The sequence below is a fragment of the Polypterus senegalus genome, chromosome 3 (genome assembly GCF_016835505.1).
Source record: "Polypterus senegalus isolate Bchr_013 chromosome 3, ASM1683550v1, whole genome shotgun sequence".
Classification (NCBI taxonomy): Eukaryota; Metazoa; Chordata; class Cladistia; order Polypteriformes; family Polypteridae; genus Polypterus; species Polypterus senegalus.
Genome location: NC_053156.1, coordinates 231,768,374 through 231,791,607, shown reverse-complemented (window position 1 = coordinate 231,791,607; position 23,234 = coordinate 231,768,374). Strand labels below are relative to the sequence as shown.

The window sequence follows — 23,234 nt, the reverse complement described above, 5'->3', positions numbered from 1 at the left end:
CTGGATATTCCACACCAGAACCCTAGCATGGTTATTTTTCAGAGGCATTTTTGAAAAAACTAACTTCATTTGCAACATGTTTATTTTGCATCATATGTTGGGTACCATTTTGCTGGTTATGCTAGGTACATACACTCAACAAAGCCAGAAAATAATTTCAGGTAGAATAGATCTACAAAAGGTGCCCAAGCTTTATTGCAACCTTAGAAAGGGGTAGAGCCCTTCAGACTGTCCAAAGTGGAGAAGTCTATAAACTGACCATGGACACGTCAGGAACAATCCCAGATCAACATCCTCTCCCCTTGTACTAGGAGACAGTTCATGAAAAGCCAAAGAGCATCCTTCACCATCCTTTATGTAACTGATCAGGTCCCAAGCCTCGTAGATTGCTTTGTGTGTGTACGGGTGTCAGGAAATAGACTAAAGCATTAATATTTTCTAAAGGCATTAATAACATTTGAAGTAAAACAAGGCAAACGGAGAAAGTCTCTATAATGGCTATGTCTAAAAGCATAACATGTGGTACTCAAGGAAACCAGATAAGTTAAAAAAAGGAGCTGAGGACTAACTTTGTCATCTGGTCTGTTGGCATCCACACAACCCTGTAGGTAGTTCATCAGAGAGTCAATCAATCCCCGACATTCCCTCATGGCATTGCGTTCCTTTTCAGAAGAGCAGCTTAAATTTCTGTAGAGAAGACAAGCAAAGCAGAAGTGCATGTAACATTATAACTTTGGGTAACATGCCTTTAGAAGGGACCATTGTAACTTTTTATATTTTATGAAAATTGTGTTTTTACTTGATGACAGCAATATTTCATTTACTTTTACCATACTCTATTTTCTCCTGTGCAAAGTATTATTATCTGATCTATAAATGCACATTGTAATAGTGCTTGTTGTAAACAGTGCAATATAAAATAATGATTGAGATTACCTTTAAATGCAATTGTTCACTAACACTGAATCGTTATACAGTAATGAGAATCATCTAATCATTAAATCTGAATACAAATAGGATGAATCAGTGACATGTTTGAAGGTGCGTGTTAGTGAGAAGTATAATTTATGCGGTTGTGAAGGTACAGCTTGAGAAGATACCATCAATGGGAAGCTTCTACCTAGTTTAACATTATGTTCTACCCTCAAGGTACAGTACTTGGCAATATCTCAGTTACAGTTTTGTGAAAATTACTCCCCTTTATTCCATAAAGGTTTTGGGGCAAACAGCCCTCATGTATTTATAGTACATGTTTGACTTTAAACAGTGTGTACTTGGAAATAGGTCTCTTGTTGCATCAAGTAACATTTTAAATTCAGACATAGCTCAGCAGCATGGACTCAACTGGACACTGCACACAAGTTAGCCTTCACAAAAGCGGAGGCTTCATCCAAATAAATATTGTAAAGCATGAGACCAAGGAAAATTTGCTAGCACTAATTCCATTAGACTTTCAAATGTTGCTGGTGCATTGAAAAGTCCAAAAAACATTACTTTCTCATTGGAAAAGTATTCTGTAGCTAAGGCACCACAGTCCAGGTAAGTCTGCAGATATCTTTTCCGCAGGTCTACTGAATTGAAACAGGATAACCCAGAAACGCAATCCAGAGTCCTCTTAATGCAGTGGTGCACCAATTGTTTCTTGTAAAATTATTGAGCCTGCAGTAATCCACATAATGCACAATCCCTCTTTCAGATGGCCATAACAGGTGCTTCTCATAGTTGCATGACAACACCACCAGTCATTTTTTCGATCTTATGTTCCACTTACTTAAGATTGGCTAGTGGAATATGGTGTGATTATCCTTGGATTTGAGTGGCATCCCCAGTATAAATGATGTGCCATGTCAACATGCCCTTTTACAGTTCTTATCACTAACTGCAACTATATCAAAAAACCCATCAAGCAACTCTCTAAGTTGTCCTTCTTTGCTATGAATTAGGCCCTCACTGTTGCAGTACCAAAACTCATGCAGCACAGCCCGTGTTCCTCTCAATGCCCTAATGGAAATGCCTGTCTTGGCATGAGCCAGTTCCACTGTTCCTCCAGGTTTGGATGCTCCATGTTTCAAATCTGCTTCTTAAATATCCTAGTCTCATGGAGCCAGATATGAATACATGTCAGGAAACAACCCGTTAAAAAGTGGCAAAATTCTGCACTGTAAAGGCTATGCCCACAAGACCTCTTCCCAAAACACCCACCTCCAGTTCCTCCAGTCCATGAAATTTAAATTGGCAGGATTTCATGAAGACAGCAAAAGTAACTGGATAAAAGACGACACCGAGAGAAAAGAAATGGCTAAAATTGCCATTAGCTCAGTAGCACAAGGTCACCGAAGCTTAACAATTAATATAGGCATTGTAATGAGCTGGGTCACAGAAGACAGAGACAGACAGACACACATGCACGCACACACACATGCGTAGACAATGGCTATTACTTGGCTCCACTTGTTTGAGATGAGCTTCTGCCTTCTACTTCTTTCTGCTAAAATATCTTTCTGTCATTTTGACTACTGCATCACTATATGGCATAACAACAGCAAATAGGGTTAAGACAAACATTGTGAGCTATGGATATACATGTTAAAATGGTACACCTCTACTCTGGCATAGCATGTTTGCACTTCTAATTAGACAGTAATGATAACTTACTTTAGTTACTTGTTTAGATGTGCAGTCAGAATGATTTTTAGGCATATTTGTTGCTTTGTGTGTTTTGAGTACTGAAATCTGCATCTCCTGTGGCTCTGGATCATCAACAACTATAATGGCACAACACAGGTGGCTTTCACTTCAAAGTGGCCTGCTGCAGGGTTGAAGCTTGCTTCATATGCAGTCAGGACATCTAGGTCCTGCATGTAGGGTTTACATATGTGAACCAGCTAGAACTAGAAGTGCAGAGTCTAATCCCTAATGCAAATCCTTAGGTAGCACTGTCCAAGTAATGTACAGGCAAGTTTACCGGTCAGCAGTATACCAAGGGCTGCTCACAGGAAGAACTACAGTATTTGCCTGACCTCACTCATTGTCAAGATTGTGGTGATGAGTGATTTGAATTTGGCATGCACAAGATCACGCAGAATGTACAGGCTCTTCCCAATTCATATTTTTACGCCATTTTAGAAATCTGTGTGGTTGTGATATAGGAAAAGGAAGCAGTTTGGGCTGGCTGATCCTGTGTTAAGCTGATTCACTGCTGTCTTCTTGTGCCATTTTTGGCGCTGTCTTTCCAAGTCTGTCCTTCAAAGGTGCCAAGAGTGTTCAGATCACCGGTAAATCTGTTCTTTTTGTTGGTTTCTGGTTCATACTGCTGCATTTTGTGGGTGTCCTCAGCTTCCTTGTTTTCTCCAGGAATTTTGGTCCAAGCCTCTTATTTGTTCCAATGTGAGGACAATGATGGGGAAAGTTGACATTCAAGTGCATAAAAACTGATTCAGGTTCTGCTTTGTTTACTATTTTATGTTGTGTTAAGAAGGCATTGGTGGTGCTGCTGAGTTTGCTGAAGCACTGCTCAGAATACTTCCAATGACAAAGCACAAACCTCTTCTCCAGTCAGACTGCCTGTATACTCTGCATAACACACTGTATATCTGCTGGCAATTTGTCAAGTGCTTCCTCTGGGGACTGATGGCACTGATGCAAATGGATGCTCAGCTGATCAGCACATTCCCTTCCCAATGTGTTATTTAAACATGACTTTCACATTTGTTGTGATACCATTGCTTAGTGATTTCTGGTGTAAGAGAACCAGTTGTGCTCTTTTTTCCAGGGCAGTCACAACCTCACCATCTGACCAGTCCACTAGTGCAACCACTTCTAATGGGTGCCTAATGCCTCCCAAGTCTATTATAAGGCTATATCTGCCATCTTACCTGAGGCATCCAGTGGCATTGAAGAAAATCTCAGGGTCCATTTTGTTGTTTGCTGGAATACGTTCTTCTGGACAGCCAACAAAGGGCAGCACAACATTCTCGGTAAGAGAAGGCAGAACAACATTGATCATACGAGATTTCAGGTCATCATGTGAGGACAAGTTCCACAAGAGGCCTGTGGAGGGTAAAACAGTTACATAACTAAAATTAATTTTAATAAATGTGTGCACCTTGTGCATATTTAAGAAAAAAACACTTTATTTACATACATAATTAAACAAATATATGCATGTGTACACTAGAATTCAGTAGTTTGAAAAGTTTGGAATCAGCCATGCATTTTCAAGTTTTTGGTAGAAATTGACGCGTTTATCAAGATGCAAAAAATAATTTAAAAATAAAACTAAGACAAAAATAATAATGTTGCAAATGTTGTTATCATACTGAAATTTTGAAGCCCAAAATATCATTAACTAATGGATACATTATTTTAGAATAACTTAAATATCACATATACCAGAAGTAAAAACAGAGTGTTATAAAAACATTAGACCGCAGAGGCATTATCTACATTTGGTACATCTCAGCTTTAGCTCTATTAAGTAGTACATACAATAACGGTAATTCAGCACCATTTTTATGTAGCTATACACTTTCCAGACAAGCAAATTTATATATATATAGTAAATCTACACACTATTTTTCTACTTTAGGAATAGATCATACAGTTATCATGACAGCACATACAGCAACAGCGAAATGTAGAGAATTCCCAGCTAAGATGATAAATTCAGTCATATGAACTAATAAAGAACAATGCAGGACAGAAGAAAAATAAAAAGATACAAGCATAACTCTAACTACAAAGCCACTGACTTGCAGTTCTAACATATATGATATTTTGAAATCAGCATAGACCAGAAGTAAGATTCCCCTTTCTTATGATGAAATGTGAAACATCATTTCTCAGATTTTTTTCATGAATAACTTTTCAACTAAGCTTAATTTTTTTAGACAGAGAATTTTTAGCAAAGACCATTATTAAAGGGTGTTTATAACACAAACAGTAGTAGTTTAGAAGCTCTGCACTCCTAAGTACTCACCAGTCAGTTGTTTTTGAGTCTCAGAAGACTCTTGATTCTTGAGGACTCTCAGTGCTTCATCGATTCCATAGTTGTTAAATATTTCCCTCTTATTCAAATCATTTTTAAAGGCAGCATTGCGTAGAGCTCCAGCAACTGCCTGCTGAACCTTGGGATTACGACTCTTAATCAGGGAAATGAGTTTTTGGATGCCCCCCAACCTATTAAGCTAAAAAAAAACACACAATGCTTATTTATCATGTAAATATAAAAACACTTAATCAAGTTAAACTTCATTTGGATGTTTTTACTTATCATATCAATTGTTTCTTTCTCAAGAATATTAAGTCCCAGAAGTATTTAATAGTTCCAACAATTTCTAAACATTCTTGTGTACCTTGCTTTCAATATAGCAGACTATACTTCAGTATTTAGCTCTTTAACATTAGGAATTATTTTATGATATCCCAGAGGTGTACTAGCTTTGGTGATGCAACCACATTTAAGACCGGCATAATTTTTCATGAAGTTCACATTTACAGAAACACTACTTTCTTTTATTTTAAATAAGTTTGTGGATTGGCACACATTTACAGACTGGAAATAGGATATTGGCTTCAAAGGAACACAAGTACATATGAGGGAAATTTCTCTGACCTCACAGTTAAGTAGAAAAAAGAACAGAAAGAAATTATCCTTAGGCACAAACTCCTGTTAATTTTCTTGAAGAAACACCCTTTGTACACACCAGGCTAGAGCTACCACCCTCAGCTAGACAGCTGATGCCTTCACAGAAATAAACGCATTTACCCCTTAGAACCCACCTCATCTTTAGCTGTTGCTTCTTTATAGCAGGCGTGTTGAATGAAGCTGGCTCCACAAAGTTGCAAGTCCTCATTATTGTTGTCCAGGAATAGTACTGCCTCTTCAAAGCTGATATTAGCATTTGTTGGTCCTGCACTATCAACCCTAAAATTATACAAACATGGCAAGAAATAGTCTGAGAAACATATTATGCTATAGAAATGTAGGAGTGAAAGTAGTACAACAATGAAAAAGATATTTACTGTATATTTAGGATAATTAACATTTTGTTGAGCTTCAAAAAGCCTGAAATGCTGGTGACACTCACACTACATGATTCTTTATGCAGTGCTCCAGAATTATTTAATATTTTTGCTATCAACAGGGTATCAATGGCATTTCATGTTTTTTTCATATGTCTATGTTTATGAATATTATGCTAAATTACATGCTCTTTGCTTCACTAATTTCACACTTTATTTAAATGAAGGATGCAGTAAGAAGTGATTGATGGCTCATGCAAATACCATCATTACCCAATAGGGTGGACGGAAGACTGAAGATAAACCAGTGTCCTGGACAGGAAAAAAGAGACATGGTCACGTTTGGCATCTACAGACAGGTATGAAATGGAAGGAGAAATCTCAGCAAAGCTCAAGGAAAAGGCAAAGCTCAATGGTTAATAAATGTGCTAAACCTCAAGTGCTAGTGCCAGGTGCTATGGCTGGAAGTAGGTGTTGCTTTGGCAGAAGCAAAAAGAGGGTGTTAGAGAAGTAGAGGAGGAAGTATGAAAATGTGTGAAAGCCCAAAGGGACCCCCAGCTCTTTGACTTTATATACATGTATGATAGTGCACAGCAATAACAGAGGTGGCTAAGACCCTAGCACTTGATAATCGTAGAACGCCCCTGGACTGACGGTGTCAGTTTAAACTTAATGGGTCCCCAGGCAAGCTATTTAGTTCTTATTACATTCAGATGTACAAATTTTAAAAAGGGACCCTCACCCCCGACCTCCAAAATCATTTTACATGTGCAAATGCTTATTTTCTAAGGCGTATCTCATTATACTTACTCTGCTTGCTCAATGCCAAATCTGTTGACAGTATTCATAAATCTGCTTTGTGCAACATCCTCTATGTTGGAACTTGAAGAGAGAGCTCTGTAATTTTGTACGGGCATCCTCTGGGAGCTTACTATGATATCATCCTGGATGGTATCACTATACAGGCTGCGCCGGTTGGCGCGAATGCGCTGGCTGGGAGCTCCACGCAGAGTGCGACCGTCATTCAGGTGTGGCAAGTCAGGCTCACTGCGGCTGGCAGGCATTTGGACAGGGTCATAATAGTTGTTAACCTGACTGACTGGCTGTGTGAGTATATCTTTTTGGCTATTGGAGCTGAAGATCCTTCTCTGTGAAGAATTACTGTTAATCCGTCTTGTGCCAGACTTAAACGTTTGCTGTGAAAACATAAAAGCTTGAAGAAGCTATGCACAAAATTGAGGACATACAATTCTAACACATATGACAGAAAAAGTATGAAATAATACAGTGCACCCAGCAAATTATGAAATATTACAGTGTACCCACATAAAATGAAAATAAAAACATTCTTAAAGAGAACAAACTATTGAGTCTACTAAGCTTATTTGGTGGGCTAACATTTCTCAAAATATTACCCAACTAATTTTTAAAAATTGCTAGGTTCCCCACTACCCTCTGTTAACAGTGCTGCTACTTTAAATGGTCACAGGAAAAATATATAAATAACCACTTAACTTATGAATGTACACCAAAAAGCAGTGTCCAGTAAGTTTGAGGTAAATGGGCAGAACAGAATGCAAAAAGAGTAATTGGCTAGGTGCAGTTGGAGTACCATTGCAGAGTGTGATGTTAAACAGTACTCAGGTGTACACACTTTAATGGCTCAAAACAGAACGCTCTGCCTAGAAATATTACCCTGCCTTATTCAATACCACATAGAACCTGAACATAAGACTTGGCCAGGACTGGATCACTATTCCATTTTGAGCAGCACTAGACAAGAGCTAAGTGGTAAGGTGTCCTGGTCAAGTCTGATCTGGTACTGAATTTCATACAGATGTCTGTGGTTACATTCATTGCATAAAAGATCAGTTTGCTTTCAAAAACCCAGTAGAATCATCCATGATGTGTCCATTTCTTGAAAATCCGATGAATGTGGAGCTGGAATTGTCTGCAACAAACAGTTGAATGACTGCACAGACACCTGGGCATTCCTTAACAATTACCTAGTTGCAAAAATCAAATTTACATGCAATTAGTTTAAGGCATTGTGATGTGAACTTACTGTAACAAATGCCTGACCACTGTGCAACCTGTTTGCATCATTTTGCCTTTTCTTTTTTTTAAGTAAGTCGTGAATCTCTGTAAAACGCACATGTCCAAAGCAGTATACGTGACACCATATAAAAAGTTACAACACAAAAAACAACACAGGCACAACAGAATGTACTCGTGTGCGAGTAACGTCACCGCCAAGCTAAGAAGAGACAGAATGTGTAAAATACAAATCATTCTGTTGTATCAATGCACAGGTCAGTCCTTTTAAACGACAGTGATGGCTATGACCAGTGGTGTTGTCCAATCTGACATTCTGATGAGGGTAATCACACCTGTGGCAAAAGCTGCAGCCTTCCATTTGCTTGCCAAATTTATCTTTGCATATTAATGTATTGTATATTCTAGTAATTTGGAAATATGTTCTTGAATATAATTTTCAATTGCAGCCCAGTGCTCTTCATATTGTTGCTGAATACATACTTGTTTTAAGCATTTCAGGTATCACATTCACAAATTAATTATGTTCACATTTTTAATGCAAATAATTTAATTTAATTATGCAATGCTCAATTTCATTAATGTAATGTACTCAGGCATCAGTCTACTAAAAATTGTCCCGCAATCTTCATAGCTTTTTTAATAGCAGACACATTTCCTTATGAATCAACTATTATTTCTTGATCAACTGCTGTTACAGATTCTTCTCTTTTATGACAATTAAAAAAAACTCAGCTTTTCAAAGGTATCTAATATTACACTATATAGCAAATCAGTTTAATGCTGAAGGTCACAGGTATTTAATATGCTAATATTATGCCTTGTTCTGTGCTTTTTGAGTCCTTGTTGATGCTATCAACGATTACCAATGATAACATGAAACACATGGCATTCGTGGAACTGACTTTACCGCAATTGGAAAACTAAGCTTATTCAAGAGATTTGTCTTCAGTTTTGTGTCGACTTTATAAGCGCAATTCATGGATTACCTTTACACCCTGGCAGGTCTTTGGTGTCAGTGACACACCCCTTTCATCAAATCCCACACTTTTTTTCAACTGCTTCACCACAGTGTGCTGTTTGTGTCACACTACTCAAGCTGCTGCAAGAGCAGAGATTTCTTTCATTCTCAAAGATCTGAATTTAACATCCTTTTCTGAGTCTGCATTATCAATGTACCACTTCATGGCCAGACACCTGCGTTTACTCTACCTGCTCACATTACCCCTAGAAGACAATACACCAATCAAAAAACAGTAGTTGCTAGAGCTCTTTCTTTTAACCTTAAGGTGGAAATTTCAGTGCACTATACTGTTATTTTTTTACAGGCTACTGGTTTGCCCACAGAGGCTGAAGGCTTGCCTGCATGCACTACACACGACAACAGGCTAAGGCATAGTTTTGTCCCCTTCGTAGTACAGAGCTATCATTGCAATCAGCCCTGGACCTACAAAACTACAGTACAGTTACAGTTCTATAAAGTAAGTACAACTAATACTGTATATCAATTTTTTCCTTAATTCAAAGAGCATTACAAATAATAACACTGTGTGTTATTACATTTCTCAAACCTTGGGTGATTACAAAGAGCATTAATAAGAGGACATTAAGACAAAGAACCAACAGATAAGAATAAAAACAGGGAAAAAAAAGATATCACAAAAAAACAGTATGTATAGAGCTTAAAAAAAACATCTACAGAAACTAAGAGTTAAGACAAGAAAAATGCTGACAGAAAAGAAAGGTGTTGAGTTCAGGTTTAAAAGAAGACAGTGAAAAGCAGTTTCTAAAGAATTGAAGTAATGCATTCCAAAGTTTAGGGGCCAAAGTACTGGGGCCCCTCAAGGATAGTTTGGTCTGTGGTACCCTGAGCAGTCTAGAGGACCTGAGTACACATGGAGGTTGTAAGAAGGTTGTGATTAGATAAGTGAGTGCAAAACAAAGTAACACGCTGAAGGTGGTAAAATTTTGTATTTATATGCAAAGAAATTGGTAACCAGTGTAAACCAATAAAAAGTATATGAGTGATGTACTCTGTACTCTTAGTGTAAATAACTAATCTAGCTAATCTATACTGCGTGCTGTTCTTACTGGAACAGCTGAGTCTTGCTTATCCGACCTTCACTTATCCAACATTCTGTATTATCCGACATCCCACCGCAAAAAAAAACAAAAAAACGTATCAATCGGCAACAAGAACTGCAAGTTGCGAGCGTGAGCATGGTCTATTTTTTGTTGCTAAGTTCATTTTTTCAGTTAAATTTTTATGTTTTGTTGTAAAACGTGATTACAGTGGATTATGTGGCCAGCCCTCTCTAGCGTGTGTGCGTGTGTCTCTCTCGCGTGCTTGTGTGAGGGTGCGTCTCTCTCGCGGGCGTGTGTGTTTGTGTGCGCATATCTCTCGGGTGCATGTGTGTGTGCGTGTGTCTCTCTCTCTCTCTCTCGCATGCGTGCATGTCTGCGTGTGTCTCTCTTTCTCTCACGTGTGTGTGTGCGCGCGTGTGTCTCTCTCTCTCTCTCGCGCGCGCGTGCATGTGTCTGTCTGTGTCTCTCTCGCACTGCACAGGGAGAGACTGAACACGTGCGGAAATCATCGGCATGCACAAACCGAAAGGGAAACTGGCTTGCTCCTATACCGAGTGTGTGGTCGTGAACAGAGGCAAAAGTTTGGCGAACTTTTTGGTCATAACCCGATTTGTACGTGTTCAGAGACTTCATGAACCAGGCCACTGTATTAGGTTCGTAATGTGTAAAATTATAACGTAGTTTGACGTTTAATAGGCTTTCTCTTAACACCTCCCATTATCTAACATTTTCGATTATCCGACATTCTGCCGGCCCGTTTATGTCCGATAAGCGAGACTCTACTGTATAGAAAATTCTTTTTGCATTTGAAACGGAAATTACGTATGATCACAGAACATATTATAATACAGGAACTAATCACTTTGTTTGTGGACGCCATTTTTATATTGTCTTTACGAATTGTTATTATTTGTGTGAGAGTTATTTTACTAATATTGAAAAGAAGTAAACACAAACACGCCGATCTATCCCATAAAAAATGCACCCCGCGTCGCACTCTCCCAGCCCTCATCTCTGGACTCCAGCGCTGAGCCGTCCACCGCCAGGAGCGTTCTGACAGAGAAGTTTTATTTATTCGGCTACGTGACTGTCGCGGAAACTGCCACATCATAACTTTTTTTTAATTGCCATTTAATTGGCATTACAGCTTTGCGTCTTTCTACTTTTTAACTGCGGCGAGCTGTAAACAATGTGAAGACGACACCGACTTCCGCAGTGAGGGGTCGTGAGAACAAAGTGGACGTTGGGAGGCACGGAATGTCGGGCTGCTCCGTCGGGTTGAGAGCTTTGCAGTTTCGGGCGCTGTCCTCTTTTCTCGCACTCTTTGTGACACTTCGAGTTCCCCTTGGCTCCTGGGAAAGTGGAAATCTTTCCGAATGAGAGTGATTGGTGCAATCGAAGCAAAACTCTCTTTGTAAATTGCGCTCTACGACTACTTACTGTCCCTTAAGGTGAGTTCGTCACTAAAACCCTGCAACATTCAAGGTTGCTTTTGTGATGAATTATTTTAAGACGATGAAGGGTTTACATCTAAGAAGATGTACTGACCTCTTCATGTTTAGTTTTGAACTTGGTAATTGTTTGGACCTTCTGCCTGTTAAGCACGGAAGGGCAGCGTCCACATTTCCCACAATCATTTTCCTCTTAAATCACAGGCATGTAGTGCAAGGTTGTCAGGCAGAAATTTGCAGGATTGCATAGGAAATGTAATTTCTATACCACAGCGGTCGTGTAGCGGCTTTCACAAAGGATCTGCTACCGAGAGATGATCCAAATATATTTAAGCTGCTGTCAGTGCTACTTACCTGTTGTGTTATAGCACCTTTAAAATGTACATTACCCGAAAGCACTCCAGTACTGCTCAATGTATCTTTACTTCTTACATGTTAATGTTTTACTGTTTAATAATTTATATACAACATTTTATTTTTTCCCCTTGCACTCAGTGAATGAAGCCACTGGGTAATCAGCTAGTCTCTGAATGGATTAGTCCATTGAGTGTTTTAGTTGGGATACTAGTGAGCAGGAAATTGCAATTATCAAGTCAGGAGGTAATGTAAGCATGAATGTGTATTATGGTTTCTTTCTTGTCTTTAAAGAGCGAAGGTGAGCAATGCTGTGGTGATGGATAAATGTAGTTTTTAGTAAGTGAGCTTATATGAGGCACAAAGTTAAGTGTCCAGTAATACCATAGTAATATAACAAGATAATGAACAGTATGTAAAGGATTTACAATCCATCCATCCATTATCCAACCCACTGTTTCCTAATTACAGGGTCACTGGGGTCTGCTGGTAATCACACCACTAATATTAATACAAAAGTCTTAAATTTTGAAGCACTTAATAAAGCTTCAGTTTTGTCAGTATTTAATCTAAAAAAATTTGCATTTAACTACTTGTTTATATCAGAGATACTTTTTGTCAGTGAGTAGTGTGGGAAAATGAGTAGTAGACATAATGCTGAAATAAATCTGTCATCACCATAAACTGAAACTGAGACCATAGCAGCAGGTGATCTGGCCAATGAAGAGAACATATATTAAAAAGAAGGGGACCAAGAACTGAACCCTGGGGTACATCTTGAGTAACATGGGCAAGGAACAATTTCTGACTTTCTTGTGAGATAAAGTACTTCAGTTAGGTAACTGAAGTGAGACAAGAGAGAAGAGTATCATAATCTACAGTATTAAAAGCAAAACGAAGGTCAATCAGAATAAGAATGTTGAGTGCATCTGTATCAGCAGACAGGAGGAAATCAGAAGGGCAGTCTCTGTACAATGCGTCATGCAGAAACCAGACTGAAAAGTTCCAAAATGTTTATGTTTGAAAATAAATGTTTGATATTGTTGTAGCCACTACCCTCTCCTAGAAAAGGGAGGTTTAAAATAGGCTGGTGGTTGTCAAGAATGGGTAAGTTGAGGCCGGGTTTCTGAAGGACATGAATGACTGCCTCAATTTTAAGGCAAAGTGGAACAGAGCCAGAAACTACCAGTTTATTGATAAGGTTTGAAGTAGGAAATAACTGATATACAGGCTTTAATTAGACAGGTCAGGTTTTGAGGAAGAGGAGTTTGATTTTGCAATGATATCAGAAAATGAAAAATGGTCAATGGTGGTGAAAGTTGACAGCAACTGCTCTGGAGCTTTAGGAAAAGGTTCATGAAGTTCTCTCTCTTTCTCTTTATCTACTGTATCTATCTATGGGGAAGAGGAAATGGGTTGGCTGGATGGAACAGTAGATACATGGCATTTTACTTGCTTTGTTTCTGAAGAAATTAAAAAGCCCTCTCAATTTTCTATGAGCTAGATTATTGTAGTAAAAAATTCAGTGCTGACTTTTGTTTGAAAATTCTGGTAGGGCCACACAGACTTGTAAAATCATTAGACGGATAGATTGATGGATGAATTGATAGAATAAAATGTATTTGTCCCAAGAGGAATATTTAGCTTTTTTTACAAAAGCTCTAAAAATAATAAATAAATAAACACACACACACACACTACAGACTGAATACACATCAAAATAACTAAAAAAAGGAACACTTCTGACTTAACAGTCACAGTCACAGTCACAGTAAGGCATTACGCAGATGTATTACCATTAGTATTTAGGAGCCCCAGTGGTGTTTCTTGACTTACATCTGCTAAATAATTTGTTGGCTGAAAGTACTCAGTGTTAGTCTATCAGGAAGAGGATGTTCAGCATTGTTCATAACGGCACTCAGTTTTGTTGTGATGTTACTAGGCCAGCACATCACAACGTAGAAAATTGCACTGGCCCTCACAGAGTTATACAAGATGTGAAGGATGTCATTACCCACATTGAAGGAACACAGTTTCCTAACAAAACAGGGCCTGCTCTATTCTTGCTTGTATAATTCTATGTTATGAAACCAGTCTGTCATTGATGTGGACCTCCAAGCGCTTGTAACAATGCATCAAACATGCACTCCCTGACTGGGCATAGAACCTCTTTGGTGCGTCAAAAGTCAATAAACCGTTTTTTGGTTTTGCTGACGTTAAGTTGGAGACAATTCTTTCTGTCCCAAGAAACAAAGTTCTACACCTGACTCCTCTACCCTTTTGCTTATCAGTAAACCCTTTAACTACAGAATCATCCAAGAATTTCTGCAAGTGACATGGCCTGGTGTTATATTTATGGACTGGGATATCCTGCAGGGGTCACATAATAAGAACGTTGAGGATGTTGTTGACTGCACTACTGATTACATCAACTTCTGTATGGACATTGTAGTTCCAGTAAGAACAGTACGCTGCTATGCTAACAACAAGCTATGGATTACAAGTGACATCAAGGGCCTTTTGAACCAGAAAAAAAGGGCTTTTAAAGGCGGTGATCAGCATGAGCTCAAGCGCGTGCAGAAGGAACTCCGAGTCCAGCTCAGGGCATTAAAGGAGCAGTACAGGAGAAAGCTGGAGCAAAAGTTGCAGAATAACAGCATGCAGGAAGCGGTCCCACCCCATAAATTATTCCTCTACGCCTACTCTGTTGTCTGTTGTAACTGTCAAAATGAACATCCATTATCCAAACTTAAAGTATACGGGGCCAGAAAACCCCAAACCTTTATGCTTGTCTGTGCTTTTGTTGTACACCCTGTATATATCTTCAGTTCAGTTTTTATTAGGGGTTACCAGTAATCTAATGCCTAAATAAGGTCCTATGATTAAAAAAATTTGGATGCATTGTTGTTTAGTTTGGCAACTAACTTAAGTGGTGTAAAGTTATTGAAACATCTGTCAGACTCTAATGAGATGCCCTGAACTTGTTCAGCCTAATTGACTCTGTTGAGCTAAGTTGCTGCTATGCCCTGACGCTCAAGTTCTGACCAAAAATTGGAAAAAATTGTAGGTTGTGACGTTACAGCTTTGTTAAAATTAGTTGTAATGACTACTGCTAAAAAGCATTTACAGAGCTGATCATACCAATTACGTTTTTGTTTTATCCTTGCAACCATAAATTCAGCTCATTCAGAATGTTGGTTAGGTCAGCCAGAAGTGCTAAATCCATAAGTCACTTTTCATTATCTGCCTGTTCACATTCAGCATGTTTTTGGAGAAAATCTATAACACTGAAAATCTTTCCAGAAATGTATCTCTGCTCAGGCATCACACATCAGTATGTAGTTACAAATGTGTGTTCTGCATCATTCTCCTCCATGTGTGCAAGGAATACCTGCCTCTGTAGAGTTCTTGCTCAAGTGGAATTTGCAACATCCATCACATATATCATGTTCAAAGTCTTGCCATACAAAGCTTGTGTCATTTACACAAGGCAACAAAACCAACAAAACCATTATCGTGACCTACCATTGGTAACAGAGTTAAATTTACAAATAGGTAGGTGTATCTTGTCAGTTAGTTCAATGAAAGCTTGGAAAATATCTTCACCATGTGTATGCCCTTTCAGTGCTAAAATGGCAAGCATCTCTTCTTTAGCACTCATATCTTCAAATATCATTTGTATGTAAATACACAAATGGACCACACCTACCACATCACTTGAGTCATCAAACCTAAGAGAGAAACACTCACATCTCTCGATATCCATTTTCAGTTGATCCTCAAGTGGTTCCACTACCTCACATCACAGTGACACTGTATCTATTCATCCATTATCCAACCTGCTATATCCTAACTACAGGGTCACGGGGGTATGCTGGAGCCAATCCCAGCCAACACGGGGCACAAGGCAGGAAACTAATCTCGGGCAGGGCGCCAGCCCACCGCAGAATGACACTGTATTTCTGAGTAATTGGATTTCCTTGATAAAATCTCCAAATAGCGAGAGTGTCTTCAAATGGCTATTTTTGTTTTCCAAGAATGTGACTCACATGGTATGATGCCAAGGTCGCTGCTTTCCCTCTGGTATTATGCCTCATAAAACTGGATTGTTATGCTATTAATTGAGTTTTAAGTTCTTGGACCATTTGTCTTCATAGCTTACTTTTTGTGGGGAAATCTCTTTCTTGGGTTTTGCGCATTGTTTTGAAATGTTCTAGTTTGCCCTTCTTTGCTAGAGCAACACTAGCTTGGCATATCAGGCATACACATTTAGAGTTAGATATAAAGAAATAATCCTTGTCCTATTCCATGTGAAAATGATACATTTTTAGGCCACTTTGTTTCTTTCAGTAGCCATTATTTTTGTGGTATGAAACACTATTGCAACTTTTCAGCTACTATACTTTCTACTTTCCTGCACAAATATAAAGTATCCAAGTGTTTTGGGGGTCTAGTCTACATGTGTGTATGTCTTAACTGAACTCACAATAAACAGGGAATGATAAAATTTCTGAGATATTTAGCTAAATTAGTAAACTGCAATAGGTATTCTTACATCAATGGTAAAGGAATTCATATGTTACATTTATTAATTTATGATATTTATGATAGGTTTACTCTGCTAATGCATATCTTATGCTGCATTGTTATATTAAATAATTAGATTGTAAATCTAAGTAGAACATAGAAAGGTGCTATATATGAACATAATACTTTCCTATGAATGTAGTTGAAAAATATAAACTTCCTTAACAAGCATACTCATTAATTTCCCCTTGGGATTAATAAAGTATCTATCTATCTATCTATCTATCTATCTATCTATCTATCTATCTATCTATCTATCTATCTATCTATCTATCTATCATAATCACTGTGTCTTCTCAAAAACGTATTAGAACGCATGTGCTAGACATACAAACATCCACCTGAAGTGCTGATCATTCAAGACCTCAAAAGATAAACAGAGATTGGGGTGTGGGTGTAAAGAGGGTAGTGGTAAGAATCATCCCCATCATGTTGAAAATTATCCGCAGCTGCATGGACCCTGCTAGATGTTGACTTTGAACAAGGATATTTAAGTTAAGGGGTAAAGATGAAAAAATATAATGAGCGAATGCCTGCCATATAGGTTGAATGAGCCAGATATAATACTTTTCTACTACAACACAAGTTATGGGGCTGCCTGCCAGCATAACATCCAGGCACCAGTTCTTACAGGTCCTATAAAAAGCTATTTTCAACTCAACACCTTGGTCTTGTATTTCTTGGTAATTTATTAAATCTGTACTTTTACATGCCTAAATAAAGTTGATTTGGTTATTACAACATTAAAGTGTATGCCTTCTCATGTGTAATCACTCAGTTGACAGAAAAAATCTTTAAACATAGGGTTCAAATAGTATATTTTGGGGTGGGGGGAGGTTTCTTCAGTGAAGAAGCACAGTACTGTATATGCTTGGGAATAATACTTTCACAATAAACTGTATCCTTGGAGAGGTTCGTGATTGTATTATTTGGTATCAAAAGGTAGTTAAAGAGATAGACAAAGGGGAAATCTTTCAGGAAGGTTTGGAATAATTGCTACTTATTTAGAAAGAAACTATTTATTTATTGTTCCTTTTAGGGGGGGGTTAACTTCTATCCACAATAGAACACCTGATTACACATTTGGGTACTAGACGGCAGAAGTGAGGAGAAAATTGTCAATGATAATAAGCTACCTACACTAATTTTTCAATAACACGTCCGTGATCACTCTGCAAGCACTTCACTATTGACTGGTTGGGCACAACTGCACTAAAGACTAATTTAATGACTAATGAAAATCACAAGTGGCTAACATTTGAAGAACTAATGAACGAACACGTGGCTAGTGAATTTTGAAATACAGGGAAATCTTTCATTGACTGATTTCATTGCTTTCAATGTTCAATCTTTATTTTATTATTACATTCAGCTGCAGTTCTGCCATGAACAGAGCCTGACACTACAGTAGATCGCTTGGGCTGTAAGTAAGTTGGGTAGATTTAGAGAGCTACTATGCAGTACTCTGTTTTAAACTAGAAGTCCAAACTAGCATGGCTACATTTGAAAACACATATTTTTCTATTCATTCCGGCCTTTCGTTCACATTGAAACAACATTTTTGACCACTGAAAACAAATCATTTCGAAAACACTCTCCATTGCATAGCAGTGTGAAGGGAGAAAACTGAGGTTTTCGAGAATACTAACATGTACCTGTCATGTTAGTGACACTGTGGCACTGACTTCACTTTTGTCCCCTGTGATCTAATCTTTACTGTGGAGAGAGTCCTTTCCTAACTTGCCAGCATCATCTGACAGGTACTACACCTCATAAATATACAAGCATAAATGCTGTGCTGACTGCTGTTACTATTAGCAACAATATGTTTATGTACCTATCATATCGGTATGGTTGAGATCCACTTGTAAATTATATATAACTAGTACAGAACTTACCTGATCTTTAGTAACTATTTGGTTTTATTTCATTATCTGTTTTTTTTGTAGCTCATTAATATTGGTATCTGTTACATTATTTGAATTATTAAACCAGGATTGTTCTAAGCTGTCCAATTTCCTATACAGTTCTAGTATATTCGTGCCTCTTTGGTTCAGATGCAACCCATACGAAGAGTATACAGTACATCCCATCTTTCCTTATTAACACCCCACAAAACTGTGACCCTTTTTCTAACACTAACATTTAAGCTGTACATTTAATTGTCTTGTTGCCCCAGTCATACTTTCTGTCATGCATCGGAACAGGACAGTTGATTAAGAAGAATACAATACCTTGTCAGTGCTGCCCCTAATCTTATCATCTGAATATACAGTATATGTATTTTTAAATTCTCATGCACAGTAAGTATCCTACTTTTACATATGTCATGCACACCGTTATGTTTCATTGTATGTTTCAATGCTGTCTACAAGCCATCTGCCTGATAGAAAAGTTGCCATCATTCTTCTTGATAACGGAGCCCCTTGCTGCTATAACTTCCTTCTTTTTGGGAGTGGTTTTGGATGTAATTTATTTAGACTCCCTATTCCATCCTGTCAGGATTTCTGAGCCAAAAATGCCACCATGAAGTTTTTCTTTTTTTAAGAAATGAAGATCCCAGATAATGTCCAGTTCCTGACTTATGTCTAAGAATGATCCAGCTAACTTTAACTTTACAAACTGGAGTCTCCAGCTGTGTCAATTTTGGGATACACACATTGTATCTGTAACATGTGGGTGAGTTTTTGCATTTTTCTTTTGCAGTATTCTCAAGTAATCTTTTTTCTTTTTTGTAAGCAGCTTTTGTTGCAATGTGCAGAGGACATTGCCACCTCTTCAATGCAATCATCTAGGAAGGGTCCATCTGTGTTTTCTATTTATTTAATAATTAAAATAGTCAGTGGATGTAATGATATTGTGTTAAGCACTGGTTTTTCTCAGCTGTAGAGTTCTGGGTTACAACTTTAGTCTTGGTCTGCAGGCAGCAAGTACCACCATTTGTTTGTATAAAGTGTGTGAGAGTGGTTCAGTATTCTGATGGAGTAAATGTAAATTTAGATATTGGTAATGGAATTGTTTTGGAGAAAATATGAAGTTTTGCTATTTAGGTGACATGTTGAGTGCTGACAGAGGAGCAGGAACAGTAGTCATTCTGAAAATCTTATCTTCTAAATGAGTCTCTTTGACATTGAAGGGTAAAAGTCATGAAAACTGTGTAAACAGTTGTATGCTCTATGGTATGGGAGTGAAAAGTGGCAGATTAAAGTAGAAAAATGTGGAAAAAAAAGAAAATGATCAGATGAATGTGTGAATTATTAAATTAAGAGAATGATTTGGTGTGGGGGTGATAGGTGTTGTGCTGAGGAGAGTACAATTGTTTGGACATGTGGAGTGAAAAGCAGAGTAATTGGGTGATAAGGCGCACTAAGATGGATGAGGGCCCATTGGAGCAAAAAGAAGACAAATAGTACTTAAAGGTGATGTCAAGTAATTGGGAAAAGAATGGAGTGATAAGATTTGAAGACAACTGTAAAACCTTATGGGTGTTTAAACTGTTGAGAATAATAATGACAATGATTAATGTCCACATGGAATTTCCCAGTATCTGTGTGGGGTTTAAAAGTGTTACAGCAATCATCCTCTTACATCCAAATGTCTTCCTTGCTAGATTAACTGGCAATTCTAAATTTGAGTTGTGTGAACGGAGTTTAATGAGTGTGTGAGTGAATCCCACTGTAGATGGCCATCCTGTCCTGAGCTTGTTCCTGCCTAGTGCCCAGTTATGCTTGGACAAGCACAACTGTCTTCAGTCCTGCATTGGTCAGCAGTGGTGTAATAAATGAATGAATAAATTAAACTTCTCCATTCATTTTTACATTTAAAAGCGTTGGAGCTTCTTTATAGGCAGAACATTTAAGGCTGTTAGGAGATATTAATAAAAGGAAATAACAAGCATCACGGCTTTTTATAGAGTATACAGGAGAGGACATTTGCATTTTGTGGTTCGGGATCATCTTTTGGTTAGAGGCATTAACAGAAAATCATATTTTTATTAGTTTATTAAAGGGTGTTTTTATTACAGATAGAGCACCATGGTGACAAAGTAGTTTATGCTGCTATTTCATGTACTAATGGATGTCTGTGTGGAATTTACTAATAATTTATTTAATAATAATAATGGCAGAGGAGTATATCAAGTGTACAAAGTTGGTAGAACTGGTTCCTCACATAATAGAAATATGAATATAGGTTGAGGACACTTCTCTGCCCCCCAAAAAGGACAAATACAGGGTTGAAATTGAACTGATCTAATTTGGTTGGAGTCTCAGTTATTTTCAAAACAACAAAGAATATTTAGTGGTTTAATAAAGAGGTGTGTTCATGTGGCATTACATGAGAAAAGGCAAGATGTGACTCAGTATTTTCAGAATGTAATAGGAAAATCCCAAAATTTTGAAGCAGGGGAAAGGTGAGGGAGGTCCTGGCTCAAGTTAAAGTTTGTATATTTCAGCAGAAGCCAACAGCATGCCTTTTTTGCGTGTGAATGATTTTCTGATTTTACAAACGGAAGCAAAGGGTAAGAGATAAGCGCCAACTAACTGAAGGTGGAAATTATGAATGCTTCTGCTGCAGGTGCAGTCATCTTTTGCACTTATTAGTTTTTCTTTTAAAGTTGTGGTGTATAATAACCTCTGTTGAAAGCTATTACACAAATATTACATTTCTCTTACTTTAATCTTGGTTCTTTCTATCACTTTTAATTCTGAAGCTGTTATTGTATTGCCTTTTTCTCTCACTCTCTCTCTCTGTTAAGCTGTTAGACTGCTAGACTTTGCTGTTATGTTTTAAAAAGTTAACTGGCAAATAGAAAACAGTGACACTCTAGTGAAATATTCTTCACTGGCGAAAGCCCACCGTAGCATACGGTGGTGTAAGAATAGGAACGGAAAACAGTGAGAAAAGAATTGAGAAATCATGAAGAAATAAATACTTCTTGAAAGACGCAGTTGTGAATAGGTGTTTTGGTGGTGACCACAGATAATGAGTCGAAAGATCTAACCATAGAAAAAGCCACGTACAACTGACCATGGCTGAAGACTGGTTGTTAGAATTATTGTGAAGAGTAAACAGCATGTGGGTATAAGGAAGGCTACACTTCTGAAATTTGATTGCGTAAATATAATCAATAACAACCTCAAAAAGATGTTGTAGAATGCCTCTAAGTAATTCCTGCAGCTTAATACAAAAGACTCGTACTACAATATCAGGTCTGTGCTCCGGTCTTTGAGTATCCGACAGTGCATATAGTATTTCCTGCCAAGCAGGATTACATGTGAAAGTGATAAATAAATGAGGCTGTCCGAATTTATGTACTATGGCCATGGCATCCTGCTAGTTTGTTGCATGTATCTTGGACGTCCTGGAAATTTGGACGGTAATATGATCATTTTGCCTAAACGTACGTTGTTATTTTCAAAGTTTGCTTGCAGTGCGTCTGACAGTCCTTTGTATTGTTCGACGCGCAAATCTTGTTGATCTAATCTGAGATAGTTGAGACACGCGGCCTCAGTTTTAACATACACATCTATGACGTACTCTTTAGAATAGTTCACCGCTGGAGTACAAAATACTTAATGTATTCCTCATTGCTAATCTGTACGTGTAAAATTGGCATTGAGTAAGCTTTCTTCGCTTGGCGGTTCTTTTATCGGGAACATGTTGTAAATCTTTGTGCCAGCCAATTTCTCCGTAAGGGAATAAAAGTGGGTAAACCATAGAATCGCAATTCATATTGAGCGTGGAAATCTGTTTACAGGAGTTGCCTATGCAACAGATGCAAATGTCCCTTTCGGCAGGCGGTTCGCCATCTTCTCCAACGAAAATCGCTGTAACATTGGTGTGACATGTCAGGGCATTTTATCGTCGTAAATCCTGCCTAGGGTTTTCCTCTAAAAGCATTCGTACAGATGCTGTTGGATTGGACTGAGAGATTTCATGCATATGTTTGTATGATTTAGCGAAGGGTTTGATGGTTCTGAGCATGGAATCTAGCTGGAGAAGTAAATTTTCGCTGCATGTAGAGTTTGCTTTATTTCGTAAACGTACTGCAGAAGCTTGGCGAGAAATGCTGTATTGGCTGCGTGGGGGCGGGACCAGTTTTGAAGAGGATCCGCTGGCAGCATGGGGAAGGGTTTGGAAAAGGACAAATAGGAATCGAGAAATCCCGTGCCTGCTGCGTGTGGGCGGGACCAGTTTTAAGGTGGAAGCAGGACAATGGTCATAGCTTCCTAGTTCTGATGGTATGAATCATGGTTTTGTAGATAAAGGTTTTCCCTGTTCCAACAGGACCATCTAAGAAGAAGCATGCTTGTCGCGGATGGGAATCGCTGTATGCAGCGGGTAAACATGTGTTTGGCGAGGTGTTGTGGGCGACCACATGAGCAGGCAGTGCGCATGCCTCGAGAGCGAGGGTTAGAGTTGGCGGGCGGGGCTCTGTCGTGCGTATCCCATGACGCAGGAGGAGGGTTAGAGTTGGCGGGCGGGGCTCTGTTGTGCGTACCTCATGGTCAGGCGACTTGGTCGATTATATATATAGATGTTTGAATTAATTATAATTTTATTATTTCTCAGTTGATTTACAAAATATATTTTTTGTTACAAGTGTTAAAACATGTAATTAATTTTCCAATTTATTTAAGGAGTTATTCATTAAACTACTTATCACTAGCTGCAGTA

The 23,234-nt window shown here is 38.3% G+C and overlaps 1 protein-coding gene across 1 annotated transcript in view; it reads right to left on the bottom strand.

The window, feature by feature from the left end:
* Window positions 1-23,234, bottom strand: part of LOC120525965 (plakophilin-1) — a 70,557-nt gene that overhangs the window by 15,878 nt on the left and 31,445 nt on the right. Inside the window, exons 3-7 of the mRNA XM_039748720.1 lie at window positions 6,835-7,220; window positions 5,782-5,926; window positions 4,979-5,186; window positions 3,876-4,050; window positions 570-687 (exon numbers count right to left, since the gene is read on the bottom strand). Coding sequence (XP_039604654.1) covers window positions 570-687; window positions 3,876-4,050; window positions 4,979-5,186; window positions 5,782-5,926; window positions 6,835-7,220 — 1,032 coding nt within the window. The remainder of the gene's footprint in view (window positions 1-569; window positions 688-3,875; window positions 4,051-4,978; window positions 5,187-5,781; window positions 5,927-6,834; window positions 7,221-23,234) is intronic.